The sequence below is a fragment of the Anomaloglossus baeobatrachus genome, chromosome 1 (genome assembly GCF_048569485.1).
Source record: "Anomaloglossus baeobatrachus isolate aAnoBae1 chromosome 1, aAnoBae1.hap1, whole genome shotgun sequence".
NCBI lineage: Eukaryota > Metazoa > Chordata > Amphibia > Anura > Aromobatidae > Anomaloglossus > Anomaloglossus baeobatrachus.
The window spans coordinates 98,126,921-98,152,670 of NC_134353.1; the positions used below are offsets into that span (position 1 = coordinate 98,126,921).

General features: G+C 44.0%; 1 protein-coding gene across 3 annotated transcripts in view; it reads right to left on the reverse strand.

The window, feature by feature from the left end:
- Positions 1-863: 863 nt before the first annotated feature.
- The window catches only part of CCDC149 (coiled-coil domain containing 149), a 129,646-nt gene continuing 104,759 nt past the window's right edge, over positions 864-25,750 (reverse strand). For 2 of the 3 annotated variants that reach the window (XM_075346936.1, XM_075346933.1), the window contains exons 9-13: positions 24,255-24,399; positions 23,021-23,097; positions 20,011-20,043; positions 3,399-3,512; positions 864-3,137 (exon numbers count right to left, since the gene is read on the reverse strand). In XM_075346936.1, coding sequence (XP_075203051.1) covers positions 2,614-3,137; positions 3,399-3,512; positions 20,011-20,043; positions 23,021-23,097; positions 24,255-24,399 — 893 coding nt within the window. In that variant the 3' untranslated portion in view covers positions 864-2,613. The remainder of the gene's footprint in view (positions 3,138-3,398; positions 3,513-20,010; positions 20,044-23,020; positions 23,098-24,254; positions 24,400-25,750) is intronic. The other variant, XM_075346934.1, reaches the window with a different exon arrangement.

Below are 25,750 nucleotides of genomic sequence, written 5' to 3' on the forward strand. Positions count from 1 at the left end.
GGAGTCCATGGCCCGAGCAAATGAAAGCTTGCCGCTAGAGATGGTAAGGCGGTAAGTTGAACTGGAACCACTGGACCACAGGGGGAATTCCAGGCTTACCATTTAGTGAAAGGAGCTTGACTAAGCAGCCACCACGAATCAGACGCCAGATGCTACTCCCAGGGCAGTGACTGGGACTGTCAGCTGACCCCCAAGGCACGGACGGACGGATACAGATGGAGACAGGCAGAGGCTCTAGTGTAGACAGGGACTACCGGGAAGGCTGGGGCAGATAGCATGGAAAGGACGGATAGGTACAGTCATTAGTATAAACAGGAACCACAAAGACGGCTGAGGCTGAAAGCACTGCCAGGATAGCCAGGCCCCAGAGTACTGGCAAGGCAGTGGTACAGGAATATACACGGACTTGGGAACAGACAGTAGACAAGGGGACGAGACAACTAGCTGGCTAGGGAACAAACGCTAACTAACCACATTGCTCAGGCACCTCTCCTAATAGGAGAGTACCTTAAGTACCTAGTGCCTCTCAGTGATAGGCTGACAGGCACTTCCATGAAATTACATGCTAACCCTTTGAGAGAAGGGCAGTGATGTGCATGCAAGCCCTAGGAACACTACTGGGAGGACCTGTGCGATGTGCACAGGTCCCAGGAAGAAAAAGCAGAAAAGGCAGGCAGCATGGCACAGAATGGCTACAGTAATGAGTGAGTCGGCGTCCTGGCAGCGAGGAAAGAGCAAGCAGTGCAGGGATGCTAGCGCTACACTGAGATTACATTGCAAAATCCTGGTGACAGATTCCCTTTAAGGAAATCTTAACAATTGATGGATTAATGAAATAAAAAACACGAAATCACAGCAGCATGGAAGAAGATCATACAGAAAGATAATCTTTATTTCACCAGCCTATGTTCAATTAATGCTGGTTATATTACAATATCATCATGGTAAAATAAAATAAAAATATCCTCTAAGCTGTCATTCAAGTAGTAAGCACGAAGAGAAACTGCTATAAATCCAGAGCGCAGAACAGATCGCTATTTAATTTATGGCTAAAGAAGAATAAATAGAGTTATCACTACACATGTAAGGTAGAGGAGCCGGCAACACCGCACAGTACATGACCATTCGGCAAAGAAGCGCTCAACGCAAAATCTGTCTTTAGTATATCTAGCGGCCAATTCATAGGCATTTGTGCTCCATAATGTACAGGCTCTAGGAATACAAACAGGATAATAAATATCGGAATGTTCTCATCAATGACGAAAATACATAAAACTTCCTACAATAAGACTCAGGCGGGAAACAGTGAACATATGGAAGAGATAAATAGTCAGATCAACACAATACATCCTTGTAACGTAAATTAAATAATTTAATGAAATGTTCATGTCTCACTTAAAATGTAATGAAAATGTTAGTATTTGTGATTGCTAAAGACACCCTTGGTTTCACCCAGCCACCAACCAAAAATGGATGGAGATACTTTGCCTAAAATACTTAATAGTCACAATATAAGCAAGTCCCTATGACTATGTCCATAACTAATAATTAGTGATGAGCGAATACTAAAAATATTCGGGTTCGAATTATTCATACTGAATACTATTCCGGTATTCGTCACGAATAACGAACCTAATTACCGTGTAATAAGTATACTTCTCTTTCCAGTCTTCTACGATTACCACGTCAAGATATCCTTGGTCCTCCGCTGGTCTCTGGTTACTGGTCTCCAGTAAAAATGTGTCACCGCCAGTAGGGAATCAGGGAACCTGCGGTATAACTGCCACAGACGTTCAGTAAAGTAAGCTTTTTTGTTATGTTAAACAACTTTTTGGAATTTGCTGCAATCCACACTTATATGGACTCGGGTGCAGAAGCCATATATTCTCTAATCTGAGAGAATCTGCCAAATTATACAAATCACACTAATAAGAGTTTGATCAAAGTATGAGCATAATGTGATCAGATTCTCTCGGATGAGGAGAAGACGTCTCCTTCATTCTCAGTCCTCGAAAATCGAACTGCACTCTGATGTCATCCGATTGCAGCCACGGACTCATTTACTTGAATGGCCAATTGTGATCTGATAATTGGATCCAACCTAGATATTCTGCTATTTTTTTCCTCAGACCAACTTGGTCAAAGGTAAAAAAAAAAAAAAGAAAAATCAGAATTGTGCACGGTCCCATAGAATAACATTAGTCCGAATGCTCTCCGATGTTTTGTTGGAAAGCATTCAGACCAAAAATACGGTACACGAGTCCCAACACATCTTGAAAAGGTAGACTTCTATACGGCACCTATGAAATATTTTAGCCGAATATCGCCATACATAAGTGGTTGGCTGTTCCAGACTATGAATAATTGGTCCATTATCCCTTGTTTGCATACTTTTCGAGATATCCACACACAAACATGAAATGTATGACAAAGCCACCATCATTTTGTCACCATAGAAATATTAAATGTCCAAAATCTCTAACCAATGAACAACCAATGAAATGTCCAAACTTTCATCAAATTAGCATATTTTTTTCCAGCATGTTGCACAATATGTCAAGTCAGGCCCTTACACACACACACGGTATATCTTTGGAAGCTGGGCGTATTTAGTCATGACCCTTGGTCATCTGTGGACTGAACAATTTCAGAATTGCACACACTCATCGAAGGTTCATCCAGCTCAGGAGATGTACAATAGTCATTTTTCATCTCTTGCCCATTTTCAAGCACAATGCTCTCTAAACTATCATCAACAGTTTCTTGAGTTATATCCAAACTGGATGGTGATAAAAGGTCTTCTTCTAGTTTATCGGTGGGTTCTGGACTGGACAATGGAGTATCAAAACTATCAAGATTAGGTGGATCTTCTCCAATAGTGTGGCCTTCTCCAGGACTTATGTGGTTTTCCTCCATCTCAACAGAAGCTAGTTCCTCAGCCAGGTCAATAATTTGCTCCCTAGTCTTCTCTAAATCTTTTTTCTCCGAGCACAGAAGAGGTATTAGAGGATGAAGATACATGTTCTCATACGTATTACCAAGTGGATCTTGGGAGTTCTCCAGCAACTGATTGGATTTCTTTTTGGTTGGCATGCCCATGTCAGTAGGACATCTCTCCACGTCAGGCTGTCTTCGTGCTACAGAATTAAAAAAAAAAAATCTATTAAACACAACCCACGACCAAATCTTAATTTTGGGGCCAATTTTTTCTAATAGCAGGATTTTTTTGTACACAATATAAGCTCACATACAAGAAGCCACCTTAGACCAAGCATGAGGAATCCAATATGTCCATCAAATCGCAGCTCTCTGATTAAAAACTTATAAAAAGAAGTTGTTGTTTACAAACAACTTTGTGATATCAAAGAAATAATAGTACAACAACGCTATATTATTACCTTCATAGATCAGAGGTTTGTGACAAGGTATATCAGTAAAAGTCATCATTGGCGATTTAGGTCTCTGGGTAGTTGGCATTGTCGGATCATTCAAAGAGATTGTGTCCCGTCCACCTACAAAGATAATACAAATATATTCAGACACGAAAAAAAAGCTGTTGCCTCCCACACAGGATGAAAAAAATATATATATTGTTGACTGTATGGACTAAAAGTGTGATAATGGATGAAGAAGTAAATGAGCCACAGATAGGATCATCCTTCACAGTTGGGGTGCTCAACCTCAATGTTATGATCTAAACAAGGGGAAAACTTTCAGAAACATTTTTCCTAAAAGATTGATTAGTAGTAAAACTGTGCCTCACTCACCCTCCCCAAGTCCATCGTAGAGTCTGCACAAATGATCCTGATGCCTGTTATCATCTGCAGTGCGAACGTCCCATCAATCAGTTAATGAGTGAGATCAGCAGCTCTGAGCGTCTCGTGCCGTCTACACGACCGAAGCCGCGGAGCTCAGTGACTGACAGCACAGCAAACAATAAAAGACACAGGTAGCAGCGGTGTCATCTAATCGCTGGACCCAGGGAGGGCGAGTAAAGAAATAGTTTTTATTTTTAACAATTAATGCAGCTTTTAGGAAAAAGTGTTTTATAAAAGGGGCCCAACCTTTCTGAGTCTAAATTGTGTTAAGGAGTTCATGCAGGATTAGAAAAACGCTGCTTACTTTTGCCGAAGACAGTGCAACGTCTGAAAACAGATTAAATATTGTGTTGCAGCTCGACTCCATTCATTTCTATGGAACTGAGCTCCAAAATAAGATACAACAAATGGACCAGTGTGGTGCTACTCTTAATAGAAAGTATCAATTTTACATACAACCACTTTAAGATCACTTTTAATTTTGTAAAGTGAAATGACTTGTGGTTATATTTTGAGCTATATGCGACAAACATTGCGTAACAACCACCTTAAGTAGTGGTTTCGACGATATAGACAGGGGGGAGGGAGGTTTGAGGGGGAGAGAGAGAGGGGGAGGGGGAGAGAGAGAGGAGGGGGAGAGAGAGGACAGGGAGAGAGAGAGGACGGGGAGAGAGAGAGGACAGGGAGAGAGAGAGGACGGGGAGAGAGAGAGGACGGGGAGAGAGAGAGGACGGGGAGAGAGAGGAGGGGGAGAGAGAGGAGGGGGAGAGAGAGGAGGGGGAGAGAGAGAGGAGGGGGAGAGAGAGAGGAGGGGGAGAGAGAGAGGAGGGGGAGAGAGAGAGGAGGGGGAGAGAGAGAGGAGGGGGAGAGAGAGAGGAGGGGGGAGGGAGAGAAGAGTGGGGAGAGAGAGAGAGGAGGGGGAGAGAGAGAGGAGGGGGAGAGAGAGAGGAGGGGGAGAGAGAGGAGGGGGAGAGAGAGGAGGGGGAGAGAGAGAGGAGGGGGGAGAGAGAGAGGAGGGGGGAGAGAGAGAGGAGGGGGGAGAGAGAGAGGAGGGGGGAGAGAGAGAGAGGAGGGGGGAGGGAGAGGGTGAGAGGGAGAGAGGGTGAGAGGGAGAGAGAGGGGGAGAGGGAGAAAGAGAGGGGGAGAGGGAGAGAGACGGAGAGTGGGAGACAGTGAGAGAGGGAGTGAGGAGCAGACTGAAGCCTGCTTTACACCTTACGTTATCACATACAATATCGTATGCGATCGTACCCGCCCCCATCGTATGTGCGGCACGTTCAATTTGTTGACCGTGTCGCACAAACGATTATTTCCCATCACACGTACTTGAGCCCTGTGCGCACTTGCCGGTTTTTGCCGCGGATTTCCTGCGGTTTTGCTGCATGTTTCGCTGCATGTTATGTTCATAACATCTCTGCAGTGATTCACCAGCAAAACCTATGGGAAAAAAAAATGCTGTGCGCACTATGCGGATTTTGACAGCTGCATGTTTGGCTGCGGGATTCCCGCAGTAAAAACAATTGCATGTCACTTCTTTTCCGCACGTCGCTGCGGCATTTCACTCCATTGACTGCAATGTTTTCGTGAAATCCCGCAGGGAATAACGCAGGCAGCAAATTCTGTGCGGTTCATTGCGTTTTCCTGCATTATTCCCTCCGGTATTTCGCGGTTTCGGGACATAATGTCATTATGACAGGAAGAGGAAGCGGAGCAGAGTAACCACACACACACACACACATCACAGACACAGACATAGAACACACACAGATTGCACTCACACACAGACATATACAATACACATAGAAATCAAACGGACATATAGAAGAAAAAAAACACGTGGGCTCCGCCGTATTTTACCTTCCAGCCGAGGTAAACACACAGCGGCGGCCCGGTATTCTCAGGCTGGGGAGGGCGAGGGCCAGGGTTAATGCCCCCTCCACCCGCAGCCGAGAATATCAGCCCGCAGCTGCCCCGGGACTGTCGCATCCATTATGCGGCAGTTCCAGAGATGCCGTGATGCGGTGGCTATCCAGGTAATAATGAGTTAAATTACAGCGGATCGCCGCCATTTAAGTCCAGGTTTGATCATGGCAGCGTCTATGTGACAGCTGACATGATCAATCCGTAAGAAAAGTGAAAAAACACACCAAAAAATCCTTTATTTTAAATAAAACACAAAAAAGCCCCTGTTTCACCCCTTTATTACCCCCCCCCGAAACACACAGCTCCGGCGTAATCCATGGCCTGCGATGCTTGCATCCAGCCGCGACTGACACTGCACTGAATGCAGCCTCGCAACGAGACAGCAGAAGTAATTACCAGTCATTTCCCACGGCCGGTAATGTGAACACACTACCGCTCGGGAGAAATGCAGCGTGTGCTCACAGGGACTATCTATTCTATCTATTCTTCTGTCTATTTATCTATCTACTATCTATCTCAGAAGGAAATTACACTTTTTTTTTTTTTTTCAATGTGCTTTATTGCATTGAATGCATTAAAACACAAGTACTAGTGATGAGCGAGTACTAAAAAGCTCGGGTGCTCGAGGCTCGGGCCGAGCCTCCCAAGATACTCGTGTACTCGGCCCGAGCACCGAGCCCAATGTTATCCTATGGGAGACCCGAGTATTTTTGTGAAATGACCACCGGCAGCATGTAGAAACCATAAAACTGTAAATTAAATAAAAAAACGTACGTGTGTGTGTAAGCGTGCATATAAATATACACGCGGAGTGGAGTGCGGGAGGGGCCGTAGCCGAGCGGGGAAGTGTCGGGCTAAAGGCACGGTCATTCTGTGATGGCCGGCCAATCACTGCAATTCCACAACAGGGCTGTGGCATTGCATTGGTCTGCCAGCCAATCCCTGCATAAGGGCTGGCTCTAAAAAGAGCGCCAACATGAAGACCACGAGTACAGCACGAGTATCGCGAGATTACTCGGTCCCCGCCGAGTAGCCCGAGTACAGTGATACTCGTGCGAGTACCGAGTAGTAACAAGCATACTCGCTCATCTCTAACAAGTACCAACCCGCACGCGGCAAAACCGCGAACAATACCGCAGTAAAACTGCGGGTGCGGTAATCTTTCAGACCCTGCGGAGTTTTCTTAAGAAAATTCCGTTTTCCAGTGCGCACAGGGCCTTACCCTTCAATACGACCTCGATGTGGGCGGCGAACATCCACTTCCTGGAGTGGGAGGGACGTTCGGCGTCACAGCGACGTCACATGGCAGCCGGCCAACGGAAGCGGAAGGGCGCCGCCCACCTCCTTCCTTCCACATTGCCAGCGGGAGCCGCGGGACGCAGGTAAGATCTGTTCATCGTTCCCGGGGTGTCACACACAGCGATGTTTGCTGCCTCGGGAGCATTGAACAACCCGACGTACAATTTTTAGTTTTTGAATGACGTGCATGCGATGAACGTTTTTTTGTTCAATCGCACGTAGGTTTTACACGCTACAATATTACTTATGATGCTGGATGTGCATCACTTACGACGTGACCCCGCCGACACATCGTAAGATTTATTGTAGCGTGTAAAGCCCGCTTTAGTTACTATCCCGGCATTGCTGGGTACTACACAGCTAATATATATATATATATATATATACATATGTGTAATACATATATATATATATATATATATATATATTACTCATATATATACATATATAATATATATTACTCATAGTATATATATATATATATATATATATATATATATATATATATATATATATATATATATATATATATATATATATATATACATACATACATACATACATACATACATACATACATATATATATATATATATATACATACATATACAGTTTATAGTAGTGGTCCAAAAGTAGGTGGACAGTATGTGTAATAGGGTTATCAAACATGATGTAAAGTGAAACGGACTCAGTTGCCCTTAGCAACCAATCAGATTCCTCCTTTCATTCTTCACAGACTCTTTGGTAAATGAAAACTGGAATCCGATTGGTTGCTAAGGGCAACTGAGTCAGTTTCATTATAAATATGGTAATAATAATTAATAATGTATGATGTGTTTACACACTGCACATAACCATCATCTATGAGAACACTCGCAAATACAAGTATGGATAGAAGCAACAGATAATGCACATGGTGCATGCAAAAGTGATTGCTCATCCAGACAGTTATACCGAGGTACCTTACATTACACACCTCAGCTGCTGCACCAAATCTGTGTGCCCCAATTCATGCCAGACTGCCATTAACATGAAGGAAGGTGTTCTGCAGTAACTGAGCTGTGTTACCCTGGCTGCTGTATAAGATCTTCCAAAGAAAACCGTGGAAGGTAGAGTGCAAAATTAATTCAGAAAGATAAATGAAGGATGTCTTTCTCAGGCGGATTCCACATGAAAAAGAGCTATAAAACCGCTGCAAAAAATTAATATACTGCACAGCAATGTAAAAAACGACATTGCTGAGCACATCTCTTACCTGCGTCAGGGTGTGTGAGAATTGGTTAGAAGAAGTATCCTGTTCGTGCTTAGAAGTGAGGCCACCAATCACTAGCTTAAAGTACAAGGCAAGACAGCGGTGGTGGAGCCGCTACAAAAAAAGAACAAAAAACTATGGCAAAATAGCAAAGACTGCTGGCTTTTTCCTGAAGCGGCTTCTCCTAGAATAACCTCAGAAAGATGTTGCATGCACACATCCTCAGGGAGAAGACCTGCTGCAGTCTGCAGGAGATATCTCGCTGAACAGGTTTATTTTCTAGCGAGACACAACCTCAAAAATAAACTAGAGACAAGCATGGAAGTGGAATAGCCAAGTCAGCGCCCAGACATCAATTCAACGGGGATTCTAAACAATTGCTCCTTTCACATGAAAAGTAAAGCACTTCAATTGCTGAGAAAGAACGATGAAGAAAATATATTGTTTCGTGAACAAAGTTGATGGAGACGTGTCCACACAATCTATAGGATATGTTGAGGAGTTTACTTTCTCATTATCCATATTGATGGAAGGATTGATTGATTGATCATAAAAGGTACGAATACTTTGAAGAAAAAAAAAATAATATTAGTTTTGGTTTCAAAAACTGTATAAATAAATTCCACCAAAGTTGGATGTGAAAACACTCGTATTGAGGTGTTTCCATAAAGTGCCGATATTAAGGGGGAGAAGACCTACTCATTCAGATATTTATTGTCCAATAAATAAGAATTCTCCATCACTTGGACAATAAAGGCACTTTTTAGAGGTATTGTAGACTACACATTCACATTGGCATTGGTCGTTGGGCCCCTTGAATGTCCTTTATCCAAAGCTCAATGTTTATAGAGTTTTACGGAGCGTTTGACAGGGTAAAGTGAGGCGGCCTAATGATGGATGGTGAAGTTACTGAACATTAATGTAACACATTCTGTACTTGAGATTTCTCAACGTGAAGCCCAGAGGAGTCGTCTGCTTGTTCCCAAATGCCGACTTCATCTGTTATATTCTATTCTACACATCTATCCTGAAATCTACCGCAATGGAACAAGCTTTTTGCTAAACAGGTTTTTGTAATATAAAAAAAGCAACAAAAAAGAGGAATAAATATCATTACTAAGGTTTTTGTAAAAGAAACAAAAATTAACTTACCAATAATATATCGGACTAATCACATGGGGAAACAATGAAACCTTATTATGAACTCAATATTTGAGATATATATATATATATATATATATATATTATATATACATTTTATATATATATATATATATATATATATATATATATATATATACACACATATATATATACACATATATAAACACACACACACACACACTGTATATATAAATAGTGCATTTGTATACAGTTTGCTATATTAGATATTGAGTCATAACTAAAATATTTGGAAAGGGCTCAAAAATATAGAGTTAATGTTATATAGTGGGGTTGTTATCTCCATTGCAGTTTATTAGAGTTACAGAAACAGTCGCGTAAACATGGAAAAATAGGGTTAAATTACCGACATTCTCCCAAGAGTTGGGGAGTCCCAGAGGATATATTATAAATGGTCGCTGCCATATGCAACAGAAATCATCAAAGCCACAAATGTAGCTCCTCTGAATTATCAACAGGAATGTGATACAGTAAAAGGACATAAAATTAGCGTTGGATGCAGAGAATGACAGGTTCTGAAAAGGAATATTTATTTCTTGATTGTGCATGGTTTTATTCTATTTTGTGTGTACGATCCTTGAGAAGCTGTAGGTTTTGCTAACTTTGAGGTATGTTTTGCAGCAGAAACATTGACCTTATGGCCCCCATAGATATTAGACTATTGTTAGCCAAACTGATCAATATCGGTGCGCTCTGCTGACAGTCTAATATATAAGGACATTTACAGATTCTCCCCCTTTGGGGGAAGATAAATCTCCTGTATCTCTGATTTAGGACTACCGAATCTTTCATTCTTGGTGAGATAAGCTGTTACCAGAGAAGTCTGATAGTGACAATCTTATACAGAACACGGTAAAGGGAACACTGCCCTGAATGGGAGAGGTAGAGGTGGGCAACATGGTGCTGGCCGAAACATTGGTTAAGGAGCCACACAGACTTGATCAGACTGGCCTCTGGATTTTTTTGGAATACTCGTTGACTTGTGCGGGGTGAGGAAGTGATCTGTATATATGTGCCATCAGAAACTGTAATACTGTCAGTGAAGATAATGAAATGACTACTGACAAGCGATCATTACAGAACAGGATATATCCGTGTATTTTGATTCTCAGTGATCAGAGTAAAACCTGCAACATTTTGTATCTTTTTCCAACACATGGAGAGTGACACAGACAATTAATAGAACCGGCACTGAAAATTATTTAAAAAAAATATGTTTATGAAAACACAAACATTTAAGCAAAAAAGTCCTTGTTTCCCGATATCAAAGAATGCAGAACTGTTGGCGCTCTGATAACATATACACAGCTATTCTGAGCATAGACATGCATGCTCTGGTTAGCTGGGCGTGCATACATTAATAACAAGGAGAGGAGAAAGAGCTGCTGCTACATACTTTCGGAGGTAGCTTATCTATTGTGAGAACAAAAGATTCAGCATCTTTTCCCAAAATCAGCCACAGCGTTTGGACACCGCCCCAAAGCACAAGCTCACCCATTCATTTAATACATGGGGTATCTTTAGAGCAGAGGTCTTCAACCAGTGGCTCGAAAGCCACATGTGGCTCACAGGCTCGTGATGTGTGGCTTGTGACTGTGTTCCAGCTTGGTGCATTAGCACCAGGTCTAGCAAACATCTATGAAGAGCAGGTCTCCAGATGGTGAATTCTGTGATTAGCCCACATAAAAGAACAGATCGGAATGGGGGTGAGGCAGGAACCCCTGGATCATGGTATACTGCCTCAGTGTGATTTCTGTAGAGAAACTTTGGCTGTAATTATACCAGTAATGGGGGATCTGTGTGTCACCACTGTGATGGGGGCTGGATGTGGCTCACGACCATCTCTCAGAGCTGAATGTGGCTCTCAAGGACAAAAAGTTGGAGGACCTCTGTTTTAGAGAAAGCCCACCTGCTGAACATTGCTGCACTGGGACGAAAGGTAAGGAAGCTGGTAATCACACATATGAGAGGAAATCTGCAGGAGACATAACTGTCCTGTTCGCAGGGCCTCCACCAGGGGGGTGGGGGGACAACCAGGACTCAAGTCCGGGGCCCCAACAGAAGGGGAACCCCTTCATGCTTCATTTATTGGCTTACAAAAATGGGTGGAGGCGGAGCTGGGATAGAGTCTCAAGGGGGCCCCAAAATTATGCCAGTCAGGAGCCCTGAAATTCCTAGTGGCAGCAGCCCTGCTGTTCGGTACAATGAAATCTCAAAGGAGGAAAAAAACCTGTACAAGTCTGCCAAAATCTGAAACTGGAAAAAGTTAGCACTTCTACTAATTTCTTGAGGAATATGGGAAAGTCCCAGATTTCTTCATTGACTGAGCTGTAACCCAGAATTTCCAGAAAGGTTATTATTATTGGAGAATGTTCTTTCTTTGCTTTCCTGTATATGGTAATGACCATTCTTCCTGAACTTCTGTCCACACTTCACAGCCCAGCTTTACTATAACATAGGAGAAAGGCTTTTGATCGCTGTGACTCCCCCTTCCTCCCCCAAAACTAAATAAAACGTGATCAAAAAGTTCATGCAACCACAACTTGCATTAATTTTAGGGTGCCAAACTCCGTGGCAAGGTAGTAGCATACTAGGGTTATCTAATGTTTCTAAAAATTATCTAAAATATTATATATAAAAATTTCTGTTTATAATATTATATATATATATACATACATACATACATATACATATATATACATACATACACACACATACTGTATATACATACATACACACACCTAATTTATACTTTGTGCATAGTTTACCAAGAACACTGGATAGTGAGCACTGCAAAAGCAGCTCTGAAAGACACGATAGCTTATTTTTGTTTTTTTTTTATCTTCCTATTTTTCACCTAATTTAGAACTTTTTTTCCCCCCCATTTTTCAGTACAATATATGGTAAAGAAATTGGTGTCACTCAAAGCTATAACTCGTCCAGAAAAAAACAAATCATCATCAGTAATGTGAAAAGCATAAAAGAAAAAAAAAAAAGAAAAAAAAACAAAAACAAAAAAACACGTGGCTTCTGGGGAAAAAAAGTAGACAAAAAAAAAAAACAGAAAAGAAAAATGAAAATTGGCCTCAATAGGTTAGTGCTAAGAATATGTTTTAAATAAACACTTGATTTAAACAAGGGGTCAATTGTCAATTCCCTTAAAAATATAATATAAAAGAAACATGTGCAGTTCTGCACATGACCACTAGAGGGTGACAGTCCTATAAGACTTGCTACATTGAACCCGTCCATCACAAGCGGTCACCACAGCGGATGGTGTGTGTGCCGGTAGATGGACATTGTAACATATATGGTTGATCTTGTGGTACAATATTGGACCTGTGACAAACGCACCATGGGACAAGTCACTTATAGAGCAGCGGGAACTAAATGGGAACACTCAGGAGGGGCAGGCAGTAGAGGGCGCTAGATACTATGAAAGGTGCAACACACAATGTTCTACCTTTTTATGTAAAGGGAATGTGTACTAAGAAAATTATCTTTCTTCAAATAAGGTTGTTGCTTTAACCCTTTTGCGATCCCAGTGGTCACGGTGGGTGTACGGAGGTGAGCCTGCATCATCCCTGACACATGATGGCTGTACTACACAGCCAGCATCCTCCTGCCAGTACCAGCGCCGATCGCTGCTATCAGGTTCTGATACAGTACTTTAAATCACATCAGTGATGCTGTGTACACGCACTGGTTCCCATCTAAGCAATGAACGGGCTGTCATGGCAGCCATCCAATGGAAAGTCATGGTATCCGCCACCAAAGTTATCCTAAGAAGCTCAGTCACGGGCTCCAAAATTTGGAATAATTCCTTCCTGAAGGCTTAAGGAATCTTTCCAACATTTGTTGGCCATGCCTATTTCTGGTACACCACGCCCACTTTTTTTTAAATTTTTGATGAACAAAGTGTTAAACTTTTGGGGGATCGGTTTTCACCAAAAAACTGCTCTATCGGCTTCATAAAATGTCTGCAAAAAATGTTCAATAAGTGTCAAAAAGGAACATGTGGTGGTATTTTTTGCATGTGCTTTTAAAAAAAAAAAAAAATAATGCTGAAAAAAAGCACGCACAAGGAGAAGCTGTTCTCAGCATCTTATACCCCAAATGAATAGTGTGTATGTAAAGGTACAGTTCTGTCCCTCCCCATCACCTGCCTCTGACAGGCAGATCACTGTTTCCGTGAAATCTGTCACCAAGTTTTAACTTTCCCATCTAAGAGCAGCATAATGTAGGGGCAGAGACCACGATTCCAGCGATGTGTCACTTACTCGACTGCTTCTTGTAGTCTTGATAAAATCCCTGTTTTCTCTGATGCAAATCTAGCAGTTCTCTGAATACTAAGCTCTGTATAACCCTGCCCACACCATTGGTTGGCAGCTTTCTGTGTGCACGGTGCATAGGCAGAAAAAAAAGACAATGAGTGGTGTGGGCTGGGTTATACAGAGCTAAAGAATATGGAGGGGACTACATGGCAGCAGGTTTACTAATCCTCTTGTGATTATCTCTTGCTGATAAAACTGAAATCTACAGAATGCATCCTAAAAAGTGACAAATCACTGGAATCAGGGTCTCGGTCTCTACATTATACTGCTCGCATATTACGTATCAAAAATCTGGTGACAGATCAGATTCCCTTTAACCCCTGTCCGAGATCAAGGGCGTAAGCTGGGAATACCCATTCCCAGACCCACACCCCATGGAGTGGGCTCACGGGCTGCGCCTGCACCACACCTGGTAGATAATGGCTGCATGTCACAGCCGGGATGTGCCTCTATGAGCAGGTCAGTTAGGCTGTCAACCTGTGACAGCGGCATTATCAGGGTGCCATCTCACCAGGCTCCATCGGTCCAATACTGAAAACGTTACGGGGCTTGAAAAATGTGGACACTAATATTATATATATATATTTTTTTTTTTTTTCCTTTTTTTTTTATGGACCGGCAGTTTTTTCTCAACCTTTGTAGTGTCAGAATTGCATATTGTTTACAATTTCACCATACTTGGATTTTTTCCCCATTCTGAAGCACAGTTTGGTAAAACAAGTGGAGTCATTCAAAATTCAAAAGTGCTTGGAATAGAGGAAGGAAAAACACAAAAATTGGCCATGTTGGGGAAGAGCTAGATAACACAAAATTACGCACAGATCCACTAGTAAAGGAGGATCTATAAAACATCTAGCAGATGCCGTAATGGAGGATTATTTCTTAGGGGACGGAGTTGGGGTCACTCTTAATGTGCTTTCATTAGATCATTTATCACTGGCTCGTGTATTACTTGCATTTTCTTCGGCCACAACTGAATGTACTCACACTAAAGTCAATATTGCTTCCTACATAACTTGTCAGCCAAGACCAAAGGAAAAAAAGAAACTCAAATAAAAAATGAGTGATAGCCAATAGAGTGATGCATGACACATCCAGAAACAAAATAAGCCAAAGCCCACCTCTCCCAATCACTCCCACCAGTCTATGTATACATTGAGATTGCCAAAAGAACATCAAATATGTTTACAGGGGTTGTCCACTACTTGGCGACTTTCTTCGCGACACGGCCAAAACCTGAGTGGTGCCAGTACCACAATATACCTCCATGAGATCGCTTTGCGTCCCTGAGAGAACCCCAAAAAGCAAGTGGCAAAAAATAAGACATGTTTGGACGTCTTTTGATTTGCCGGTGGAGTCTGCCGTACCCTCGGGGGCACACTTGACTTGTATTGGGCTGCGATGGAGGAATGAAACCAAGCAAACTTTGGCCACGTTGCTTGTGTTGCAATCAAAGTTGCCCCAGCCTTAGATAAACACTCAATACTCATTACATGGGCTCTTAGAATAAAACTTGATCATAAAGTTTCCATCGCTTGTAATTTGCGAGAGAGAGATATATGGAGAAAAACAAAGAGAGAGAGCAAGAGCCCAAGTGAGAAAAAGGGCGAGAGCGGAAGAAACAAAAAGCAAAAAAGAAAGAGCGAGAGAGCGAGAAACAAAGAGCGAGAGAGCGAGAAACAAAGAGTGAGAGAGCGAGAAACAAAGAGCGAGAGAGCGAGAAACAAAGAGCAAGAGCGAGAGAGCAAGAAACAACGAGCGAGAGAGCGAGAAACAGAGCGAGAGAGCGAGAAACAAAGAGCGAGAGAGCGAGAAACAAAGAGCGAGAGAGCGAGAAACAAAGAGCGAGAGAGCGAGAAACAAAGAGCGAGAGAGCGAGAAACAAAGAGCGAGAGAGCGAGAAACAAAGAGCGAGAGAGCGAGAAACAAAGAGCGAAAGAGCGAGAAACAACGAGCGAGGGAGCGAGAAACAACGAGCGAGGGAGCGAGAAACAACGAGCGAGGGAGCGAGAAACAACGAGCGAGGGAGCGAGAAACAACGAGCGAGGGAGCGAGAAACAACGAGCGAGAAACAAAGAGCGAGAGAGCAAGAAACAAAGAGCGAGAGAGCAAGAACCAAAGAGCGAGAGAGCAAGAACCAAAGAGCGAGAGAGCAAGAACCAAAGAGCGAGAGAGCAAGAAACAAAGAGCGAGAGAGCAAGAAACAAAGCGCGAGAGAGCAAGAAACAAAGAGCGAGAGAGCAAGAAACAAAGAGCGAGAGAGCAAGAAACAGAGCGAGAGAGCAAGAAACAGAGCGAGAGAGCAAGAAACAGAGCGAGAGAGCAAGAAAAAGAGCGAGAGAGCAAGAAAAAGAGCGAGAGAGCAAGAAACAAAGAGCGAGAGAGCAAGAAACAACGAGCGAGGGAGCAAGAAACAACGAGCGAGGGAGCAAGAAACAACGAGCGAGAGACAGAGCGAGAGAGCGAGAAACAAAGAGCGAGAGAGCGAGAAACAAAGAGCGAGAGAGCGAGAAACAAAGAGCGAGAGAGCGAGAAACAAAGAGCGAGAGAGCGAGAAACAAAGAGCGAGAGAGCGAGAAACAGAGCGAGAGAGCGAGAAACAAAGAGCGAGAGAGCGGGAAACAAAGAGCGAGAGAGCGGGAAACAAAGAGCGAGAGAGCGGGAAACAAAGAGCGAGAGAGCGGGAAACAGAGCGAGAGAGCGGGAAACAGAGCGAGAGAGCGGGAAACAGAGCGAGAGAGCGGGAAACAGAGCGAGAGAGCGAGAAACAGAGCGAGAGAGCGAGAAACAGAGCGAGAGAGCGAGAAACAGAGCGAGAGAGCGAGAAACAGAGCGAGAGAGCGAGAAACAGAGCGAGAGAGCGAGAAACAGAGCGAGAGAGTGAGAAACAGAGCGAGAGAGCGAGAAACAGAGCGAGAGAGCGAGAAACAAAGAGCGAGAGAGCGAGAAACAAAGAGCGAGAGAGCGAGAAACAAAGAGCGAGAGAGCAAGAAACAAAGAGCGAGAGAGCAAGAAACAAAGAGCGAGAGAGCAAGAAACAAAGAGCGAGAGAGCAAGAAACAACGAGCGAGGGAGCAAGAAACAACGAGCGAGAGACAGAGCGAGAGAGCGAGAAACAAAGAGCGAGAGAGCGAGAAACAAAGAGCGAGAGAGCGAGAAACAAAGAGCGAGAGAGCGAGAAACAAAGAGCGAGAGAGCGAGAAACAGAGCGAGAGAGCGAGAAACAAAGAGCAAGAGAGCGAGAAACAACGAGCGAGGGAGCGAGAAACAACGAGCGAGAGACAGAGCGAGAGAGCGAGAAACAAAGAGCGAGAGAGCGAGAAACAAAGAGCGAGAGAGCGAGAAACAAAGAGCGAGAGAGCGAGAAACAGAGCGAGAGAGCGAGAAACAAAGAGCGAGAGAGCGAGAAACAAAGAGCGAGAGAGCGAGAAACAAAGAGCGAGAGAGCGAGAAACAGAGCGAGAGAGCGAGAAACAGAGCGAGAGAGCGAGAAACAAAGAGCGAGAGAGCGAGAAACAAAGAGCGAGAAACAAAGAGCGAGAGAGCGAGAAACAAAGAGCGAGAGAGCGAGAAACAAAGAGCGAGAGAGCGAGAAACAAAGAGCGAGAGAGCGAGAAACAAAGAGCGAGAGAGCGAGAAACAAAGAGCGAGAGAGCGAGAAACAGAGCGAGAGAGCGAGAAACAGAGCGAGAGAGCAAGAAACAGAGCGAGAGAGCAAGAAACAGAGCGAGAGAGCAAGAAACAGAGCGAGAGAGCAAGAAACAGAGCGAGAGAGTACAGAGCGAGAGAGCAAGAAACAGAGCGAGAGAGCAAGAAACAAAGAGCGAGAGAGCAAGAAACAAAGAGCAAGAAACAAAGAGCAAGAAACAAAGAGCAAGAAACAACGAGCGAGAGAGCAAGAAACAACGAGCGAGAGAGCAAGAAACAAAGAGCAAGAAACAAAGAGCAAGAAACAACGAGCGAGAGAGCAAGAAACAACGAGCGAGAGAGCAAGAAACAAAGAGCGAGAGAGCAAGAAACAACGAGCGAGAGAGCAAGAAACAACGAGCGAGAGAGCAAGAAACAACGAGCGAGAGAGCAAGAAACAAAGAGCGAGAGAGCAAGAAACAACGAGCGAGAGATCAAGAAACAACGAGCGAGAGAGCAAGAAACAAAGAGCGAGAGAGCGAGAAACAAAGAGCGAGAGAGCGAGAAACAAAGAGCGAGAGAGCGAGAAACAAAGAGCGAGAGAGCGAGAAACAAAGAGCGAGAGAGCGAGAAACAAAGAGCGAGAGAGCGAGAAACAAAGAGCGAGAGAGCGAGAAACAAAGAGCGAGAGAGCGAGAAACAAAGAGCGAGAGAGCGAGAAACAAAGAGCGAGAGAGCGAGAAACAAAGAGCGAGAGAGCGAGAAACAAAGAGCGAGAGAGCAAGAAACAGAGCGAGAGAGCAAGAAACAGAGCGAGAGAGCAAGAAACAGAGCGAGAGAGCAAGAAACAGAGCGAGAGAGCAAGAAACAGAGCGAGAGAGCAAGAAACAGAGCGAGAGAGCAAGAAACAGAGCGAGAGAGCAAGAAACAGAGCGAGAGAGCAAGAAACAGAGCGAGAGAGTACAGAGCGAGAGAGCAAGAAACAGAGCGAGAGAGCAAGAAACAAAGAGCGAGAGAGCAAGAAACAAAGAGCGAGAGAGCAAGAAACAAAGAGAAAGAAACAAAGAGCAAGAAACAAAGAGCAAGAAACAAAGAGCAAGAAACAACGAGCGAGAGAGCAAGAAACAACGAGCGAGAGAGCAAGAAACAAAGAGCAAGAAACAAAGAGCAAGAAACAAAGAGCAAGAAACAACGAGCGAGAGAGCAAGAAACAACGAGCGAGAGAGCAAGAAACAAAGAGCAAGAAACAAAGAGCAAGAAACAACGAGCGAGAGAGCAAGAAACAAAGAGCAAGAAACAAAGAGCAAGAAACAACGAGCGAGAGAGCAAGAAACAACGAGCGAGAGAGCAAGAAACAAAGAGCGAGAGAGCAAGAAACAAAGAGCGAGAGAGCAAGAAACAACGAGCGAGAGAGCAAGAAACAACGAGCGAGAGAGCAAGAAACAACGAGCGAGAGAGCAAGAAACAAAGAGCGAGAGAGCAAGAAACAACGAGCGAGGGAGTAAGAAACAACGAGCGAGGGAGCAAGAAACAACGAGCGAGGGAGCAAGAAACAACGAGCGAGGGAGCAAGAAACAACGAGCGAGGGAGCAAGAAACAACGAGCGAGGGAGCAAGAAACAACGAGCAAGAAACAAAGAGCAAGAAACAAAGAGCAAGAAACAAAGAGCAAGAAACAACGAGCGAGAGAGCAAGAAACAATGAGCGAGAGAGCAAGAAACAAAGAGCAAGAAACAAAGAGCAAGAAACAACGAGCGAGAGAGCAAGAAACAAAGAGCAAGAAACAACGAGCGAGAGAGCAAGAAACAACGAGCGAGAGAGCAAGAAACAACGAGCGAGAGAGCAAGAAACAAAGAGCGAGAGAGCAAGAAACAACGAGCGAGAGAGCAAGAAACAAAGAGCGAGAGAGCAAGAAACAAAGAGCGAGAGAGCAAGAAACAAAGAGCGAGAGAGCAAGAAACAACGAGCGAGAGAGCAAGAAACAACGAGCGAGAGAGCAAGAAACAACGAGCGAGGGAGCAAGAAACAACGAGCGAGGGAGCAAGAAACAACGAGCGAGGGAGCAAGAAACAACGAGCGAGGGAGCAAGAAACAACGAGCGAGGGAGCAAGAAACAACGAGCGAGGGAGCAAGAAACAACGAGCGAGGGAGCAAGAAACAACGAGCGAGGGAGCAAGAAACAATGTAAGGGAGAAGGTGGGGGGGAGAGAAGGGGGGAGGAGGGGAGAGGGGTGGAGAGCGGGGGTGAGAGGGGGGGAGCGGGGAGGGGGAAGGGGAAGAGGGGGGGAGGGAGATTGGAATAGCAATGGAAAAAAGGTAAAGAGAATGAGGAAATGAAAGGGAGAGAAAGAATGATAGAAAACAGTAAGAGAGAAAAAGAAAGAAACGAGAGCAAGAAAGAGAAATAACGGGAAATAGTGGGAAAGACTTTGCAGCAGTCTCACCACTGTGGCTATGATCCTAATCTGTTAGCACAGACTTCCCTAATCCTGTACAACCCCTTTAATAGCACCGGCCACTACTACTATGAGTGAGAAAACACAAAATGGTAAATATATACAAAACATTGAACCTACGACCAAATCCCACAGACACATTGTAGCTGAGGCCTTAACGAAGCAGAAAAGGGAGGAAAAGAAAGAGTTATCAGTCACACAGGATACAAGCAACATCATCACAGTGCACAATATCCCATACAAGATCCGACATGACGATTGTGCACAAGAATCTACATCATGGCTGCCACAGGGGACATCATACAGCTAATACCAATTTCTTCCTTGGCGGAATAATTGGAAAAAATACCCATCTACAGGAGCTGTAAGGGCCTGTTCACATGTGGCAGATTTGCTGCAGAAATTTCTGCCAGTGTCCATTTATATGAATGTGCCAGAAAGTTCTGCAAAAAATACTGAGCCATTACTCAATGTGCCCAATGGATTGCTCTTTATAGCGGCAGACCCTGGCCAGGTCCAGTACTAAGTTGCTGCTGCTGCTCTCGGTGTCTGTTATTGTCTGCAGCACTGATGTCATTTCAACAACACTGCAGTCAATCAATGAGTTTGCCAGAGTCAACGGCACAAACCACTAAGATCAATGTTTGGCTGCAGCGCTGCAGATAATCAGAGACATCAGGAACAGTGGTGGAGACTCAGTGCTACACGCAAGGTGATACCATAAGAAACCATTAGAAGCGACACACCTTAGCCTTATTATGTACATGTACGAGGGTTGTCTACAATAGATCCTGCTTACTGATTGTTTCCACAGAGCAGCAGTTTTTGTTTTGTACGATGTAAACAGGACAAGACATATTAAACTAAAATATGGATGAAATCTATATAATAGAGAGACTACATTCTACATCTAATACTCATATGGACAATACAAAGAAAAAACAAAAACATTTAAAAAGTGGAACTCGAATATAGTGACACAAGATCTCGTCTCACCGCTACACTCAAACTGATGCCCTGATAATTAGTGGGATTTTATATGGTGAGATATTGCTACATACAGTGGTGCTCAAAGTTTGTGAACCCTTCAGAACTTTCCACATTTCGGCATAAATTTGACCTAAAACGTGATACAGTCCTGAAAGTAAAGGGAGCGAAATCAAACACGAGTCAAAAACGATAGACTACTGGACCGTCATCTTCTAAATAAGGAAAATGATCCAATATCACATTTACGAGTGGCAAAAGTAGGTGAACCTTTAGGACGGAGTCCCCAACCTGTGGCTCGTGGCCTGTGATGTGTGGCTCGCAAGTATCTTCTAGATAAGCACCAGGTCTAGCAAACAGCTATGAAGAGCAGGTCTCCAGATGGTGACTTTTGTGTGTAGTCCCCCACAGAAGAGCAGATCTGGATGGGGGTAAGGTAGGAATCCCTGGATCTTGGCATACTGCCTTGGTATCATTTATGTGGAAAATCTTTGACTGTCATTATACTGGTAATGGCTCTGGGTGACTGGGCGGTGGCTGGATGTGGCTCTTGACCATCTTCCATAGCTGAATTTGGCTCTCAAGGTTATAATGGTTGGGGACCTATGCTTTAGGATTAGCAGATCATTTGATAGTGAAAAGAGTTTGGTATTTTCAATTAATGGTATAAAAAAGAAAAAAAAAAAGTTGAGTGTGTGGCCTGACTTATTCAGTGACCAGGGATTTATCAAAGTCTGATCTTCACAACACACGTTTGTGAAAGTATATTATGGCACAAACAAAGAAGATGTCTGAGAAACTCAGAAGATTAGTTGATGCTCATTAGGCTGGAAAAGGTTCCAAGAATATTGTTTAAGACTCCCCCAATCTGTACACAGATTGTATACAAATGGAGGAAATTCAAGACCATTATGACCCTCCCTACCTCAGTGTTCAACCAACAAAGATCACTCCAAGAGTAATGTATTTAATAGCCTGCAATATCATAAAGGAACCCAAGATGACCTCTAAGCAACTAAAGGCCTTTCTCACATTAGCCAATGTTAATGCTCAGGAGTCCACTGAACAATGATGGTGTGCAGGGTAGGATTGCAAGGTAAAGAAAGAAATCCAAAAAGAACTTTGCTACCCTTCGACAGTTTGCAAATTATCCCCTGGATAAGTAGGAAGTCAATGTTTTGCACATAGATGTTACCAAAATAGAGCTTTATGGTTTAAATGACATGTATTATGTTTGTAGAAAGATAAACATTGTACGTCATGTCATCTGTGATACACAGTAGTGGTAGGAGCCTGGTTTGGGTGTACGTATTGCAGAATCTGATCTAGGACAGCTTCTCATCATTAACGAAACTATGAATTCTGAATTATACGAACAAATTTGAAAAGGAAATGTCAGGACATCGCTTCATGAGCTGAATATCAAAAGAATGTGGGTCATGTGGCAAGACAGCCACCCAACGAGAGGAATAAAGTTAAAGTTTTGGAATGGCCAAGTCAAAGTCCTGAACTTAATCCTATAGAAATGATGTTGAAGGACCTGGACAGAGCAATTTATGGGATAAAATTCACCAACATAACAAGGTTGAAGCTGTTTTGTAGGGAAGAATAGGCTAAAATTCCTCTAAGTTTATGTATAGGACAAATTAACAATTCCCAGAAATGATTATATGGAGGTATTACTGCACAGGATCAACAGCAAATACTGAAAGCAAAAGGTTCCCACACAGACACGTGATATTAGATCATTAAAAAAAACATCAAAGTCTAATATTTGTTAATTATTTGTTTGATTTGGTTCTCTATCTACTTTTATTACTTGTGTGAAAATCTGATTTAGTATTAAGTCAAAGCCATGCAAAAATATGGAAAATTCTGAAGAGGTCACAAACTTTCAAACACCACTGTATGTTCCCTAAGAACAGTAATAACAGCATTAAAAGAAAAATGTCACAGATTGTTTTGTCCATTTACACAGCTGGAGAGTGCAATGTGTTACATTATGTGGAGGCTCAGCCTCCGGCCGACTCTTTACATAGAAAACAGCATCGAAGGAGGAAAAATCTCAGCCTCTGATTTCATGGACATTAGTAATGTTTGATCACAACACAGGTCTAGGAAATAAATCCAGAAAAGAACTAACCAGGAAGACTCCATAACCCAGACACCTCCAACGTCCGGAGCTTCTTCTCCAACTCCGCCACTCTGTTCCCGAGGATCCTGGAGCAATGTGGAAAATAAGCAAACGTCAGATTTCATACCCCATACGAGATGACAGCTGCGAGGTTGTCAACCTCACGAGGTTGGGGGACAAAGCCGGATTCAGAGGTCAATTTCTAGTCACCATATTAAAGTAGGTGCTTTTACTATGGAAATCGGTGGAGTAGTGGCAGTGCTTAAACATGGCCATCTCCACTGATGTATATGGGAATTGTGGGATCAGCTACGGCTGCAGTCCCAGAGGTCCCTCCCAGTCCCAGAGCACAGGTCCCTCCCAGTCCCAGAGCACAGGTCCATCCCAGTCCCAGAGCAGAGGTCCCTCCCAGTCCCAGAGCAGAGGTCACTCCCACTGGATTATTTTCCCTTTTTTCAGCAGATATAGGGTAAAAAAAAAATAATTTTAACCAGAATGGACAGTAAAGACGTATTCCATTTAATGGCTGAGACAGGAACATACAGTATGTGTAGGTGCTTTCAAAATGTGTTTGACGGAAGACAAATTTAATTTCTCCTGTTCTGTGTCAGTGACCTGTCTCACACTGGTAACACCCCTTTTTTATTTAAAATAACATTTAGAGGTGGAGTTATCTTCCAGGCAGCATCCGCCCCATAGCCTGGAAGAGCTCATTTATATAAAGTGATGAAAGATGATTGATCCACAACAAGGCTTCTGATATGAGGCGTACAGGTAGGACTTTTTTTTGCATTCTATAACCTGTGTGCCATATTAATAGTTTAAAAAGGTCAAAGTGGAGACAGATTCCCTTTAAAGATTCATTTGGCCCAAAAGAGAAAAACGTTATTGTGAGACATGCAGCGCAGGATCATCCGAGGGGGAAATACTCTGAATATCCGAGTCCTGAGCCTCTGTCACAGAGAGATGAAACTTCTTGGGTTTTCTTGCTTCTTTCCTATAAGGATGCAGCAGGGGCAGCATGCGGGGCAGAGGGGGCAGCATGCGGGGAAAAGGGGGCAGCATGCGGGGCAGAGGGGGCAGCATGCGGGGCGGCACGGGGGGCTGCACAGGGGGCGGCACACGGGACAGAGGGGGAAGGCACAGGGGGATGGTGGGGGCAGCACACCAGGCGGGGGGGGGGGTGCGGCACATCGGGAAGAGGGGGGGGGCACACCGGGGCAGGTGCAACACACACACGTACTTGTTAGTTTGTCTTTGGTGCTGAATGACCATGTTTTTCTCGTGAATAGTTTCTAGCAGAGCTGTAGCCAGAGACTTGAGATCAGAGATGGACTGTGGCGTTGCAGGCAGACTGCAGCCGTGATCCTCTGACAGCAGCTGCTGAACTGCACAAAACAAAAGGAACAGAGAACAATCCGAGACATTAAATCCATCCAGCAAGTCGGTAAAGTAAGGCAGAAAACCTATTCTAGAAATAGGTCACTAATGCGGCTCAATGAATTAAAGGGGTCTTCCTATGTAATAAAGTGATGGCGCATCACTGAGATATGTTATTATATACTATTGGTGAGAAACCTCTCTCTAGGACCTCTAATAATCTGGAGGCACCGAGGCTGATCACTCAGCACAGCCTCATTCACATGAACTAGACCAACAGCAAATTTCCAGCAAGGCACGGAACCAGGAGTGTATGGAGAAACGTAAAAGGGAATACAACCCTCTATATCCTCAGGATCAGCGAGGGTCCTAAAAGATCCTATAATGATGGCATAGCCAAGCAATAGGAATACCCTTTTAAGTAATATGCTATTAAAGGGGTCATCCACTACTAGGAAAACCCCTTCTGATTCCACGTTTCTCCATGTAAAATAATAAAGCCTATACTCACATCTTATGCTGGCGCCGTTCCGCGGTGCTAGGGCTCACATGGGACTGTGACGTCACGCGAGCACCGCGTCCAGTCAGCGCCGGCTTCTGTCTTCCCACCTTTGGACCAAACGAGTTACCAGGAAGTGAGTGCTGCTGTTACACTCACTTCCTGTTGATTGATCATTTGGTCTGAATAAATATGGTGCTGGAGTATAAAGGCCGCTTTACACGCTATGATATCACTAAAGCGATGTCATTGGGGTCACGGAATTTGTGATACACATCCGGCCGCGTTAGCGATGTTGTTGCGTGTGACACCTATGAGCGATTTTGAATCGTCGCAAAAACGTTCAAAATCGCTAATCGGTGACATGCCCCCCTATTCACAATTATCGTTGCTGCTGCAGGTACGATGTTGTTCGTCGTTCCTGCGTCAGCACACATCGCTATGTGTGACACCGCAGGAAGGAGGAACCTCACCTTACCTGCGGCCGCCGGCAATGAGGAAGGAAGGAGGTGGGCGGGATGTTACGTCCCGCTCATCTCCGCCCCTCCGCTTCTATTGGCCGGTCGCTTAGTGACGTCGCGGTGACGCCGAACGCACCTCCCCCTTGAGGGAGAGATTGTTCGGCGGTCACAGCGACGTCGCTGAACAGGTATGTGCGTGTGACGCTGCCGTAGCGATAATGTTTGCTACGGCAGCGATCACCACATATCGTTACAACGACGGGGGCGGGTGCTATCGCACGCGACATTGCTAGCGATGTCGCATCGTGTAAAGCGGCCTTAGGCCCTGTGCGCACTGGAAAATGGAATTTTCTCAAGAAAATTCCGCAGGTATTCAAAGATTACCGCACTCGCGGTAAA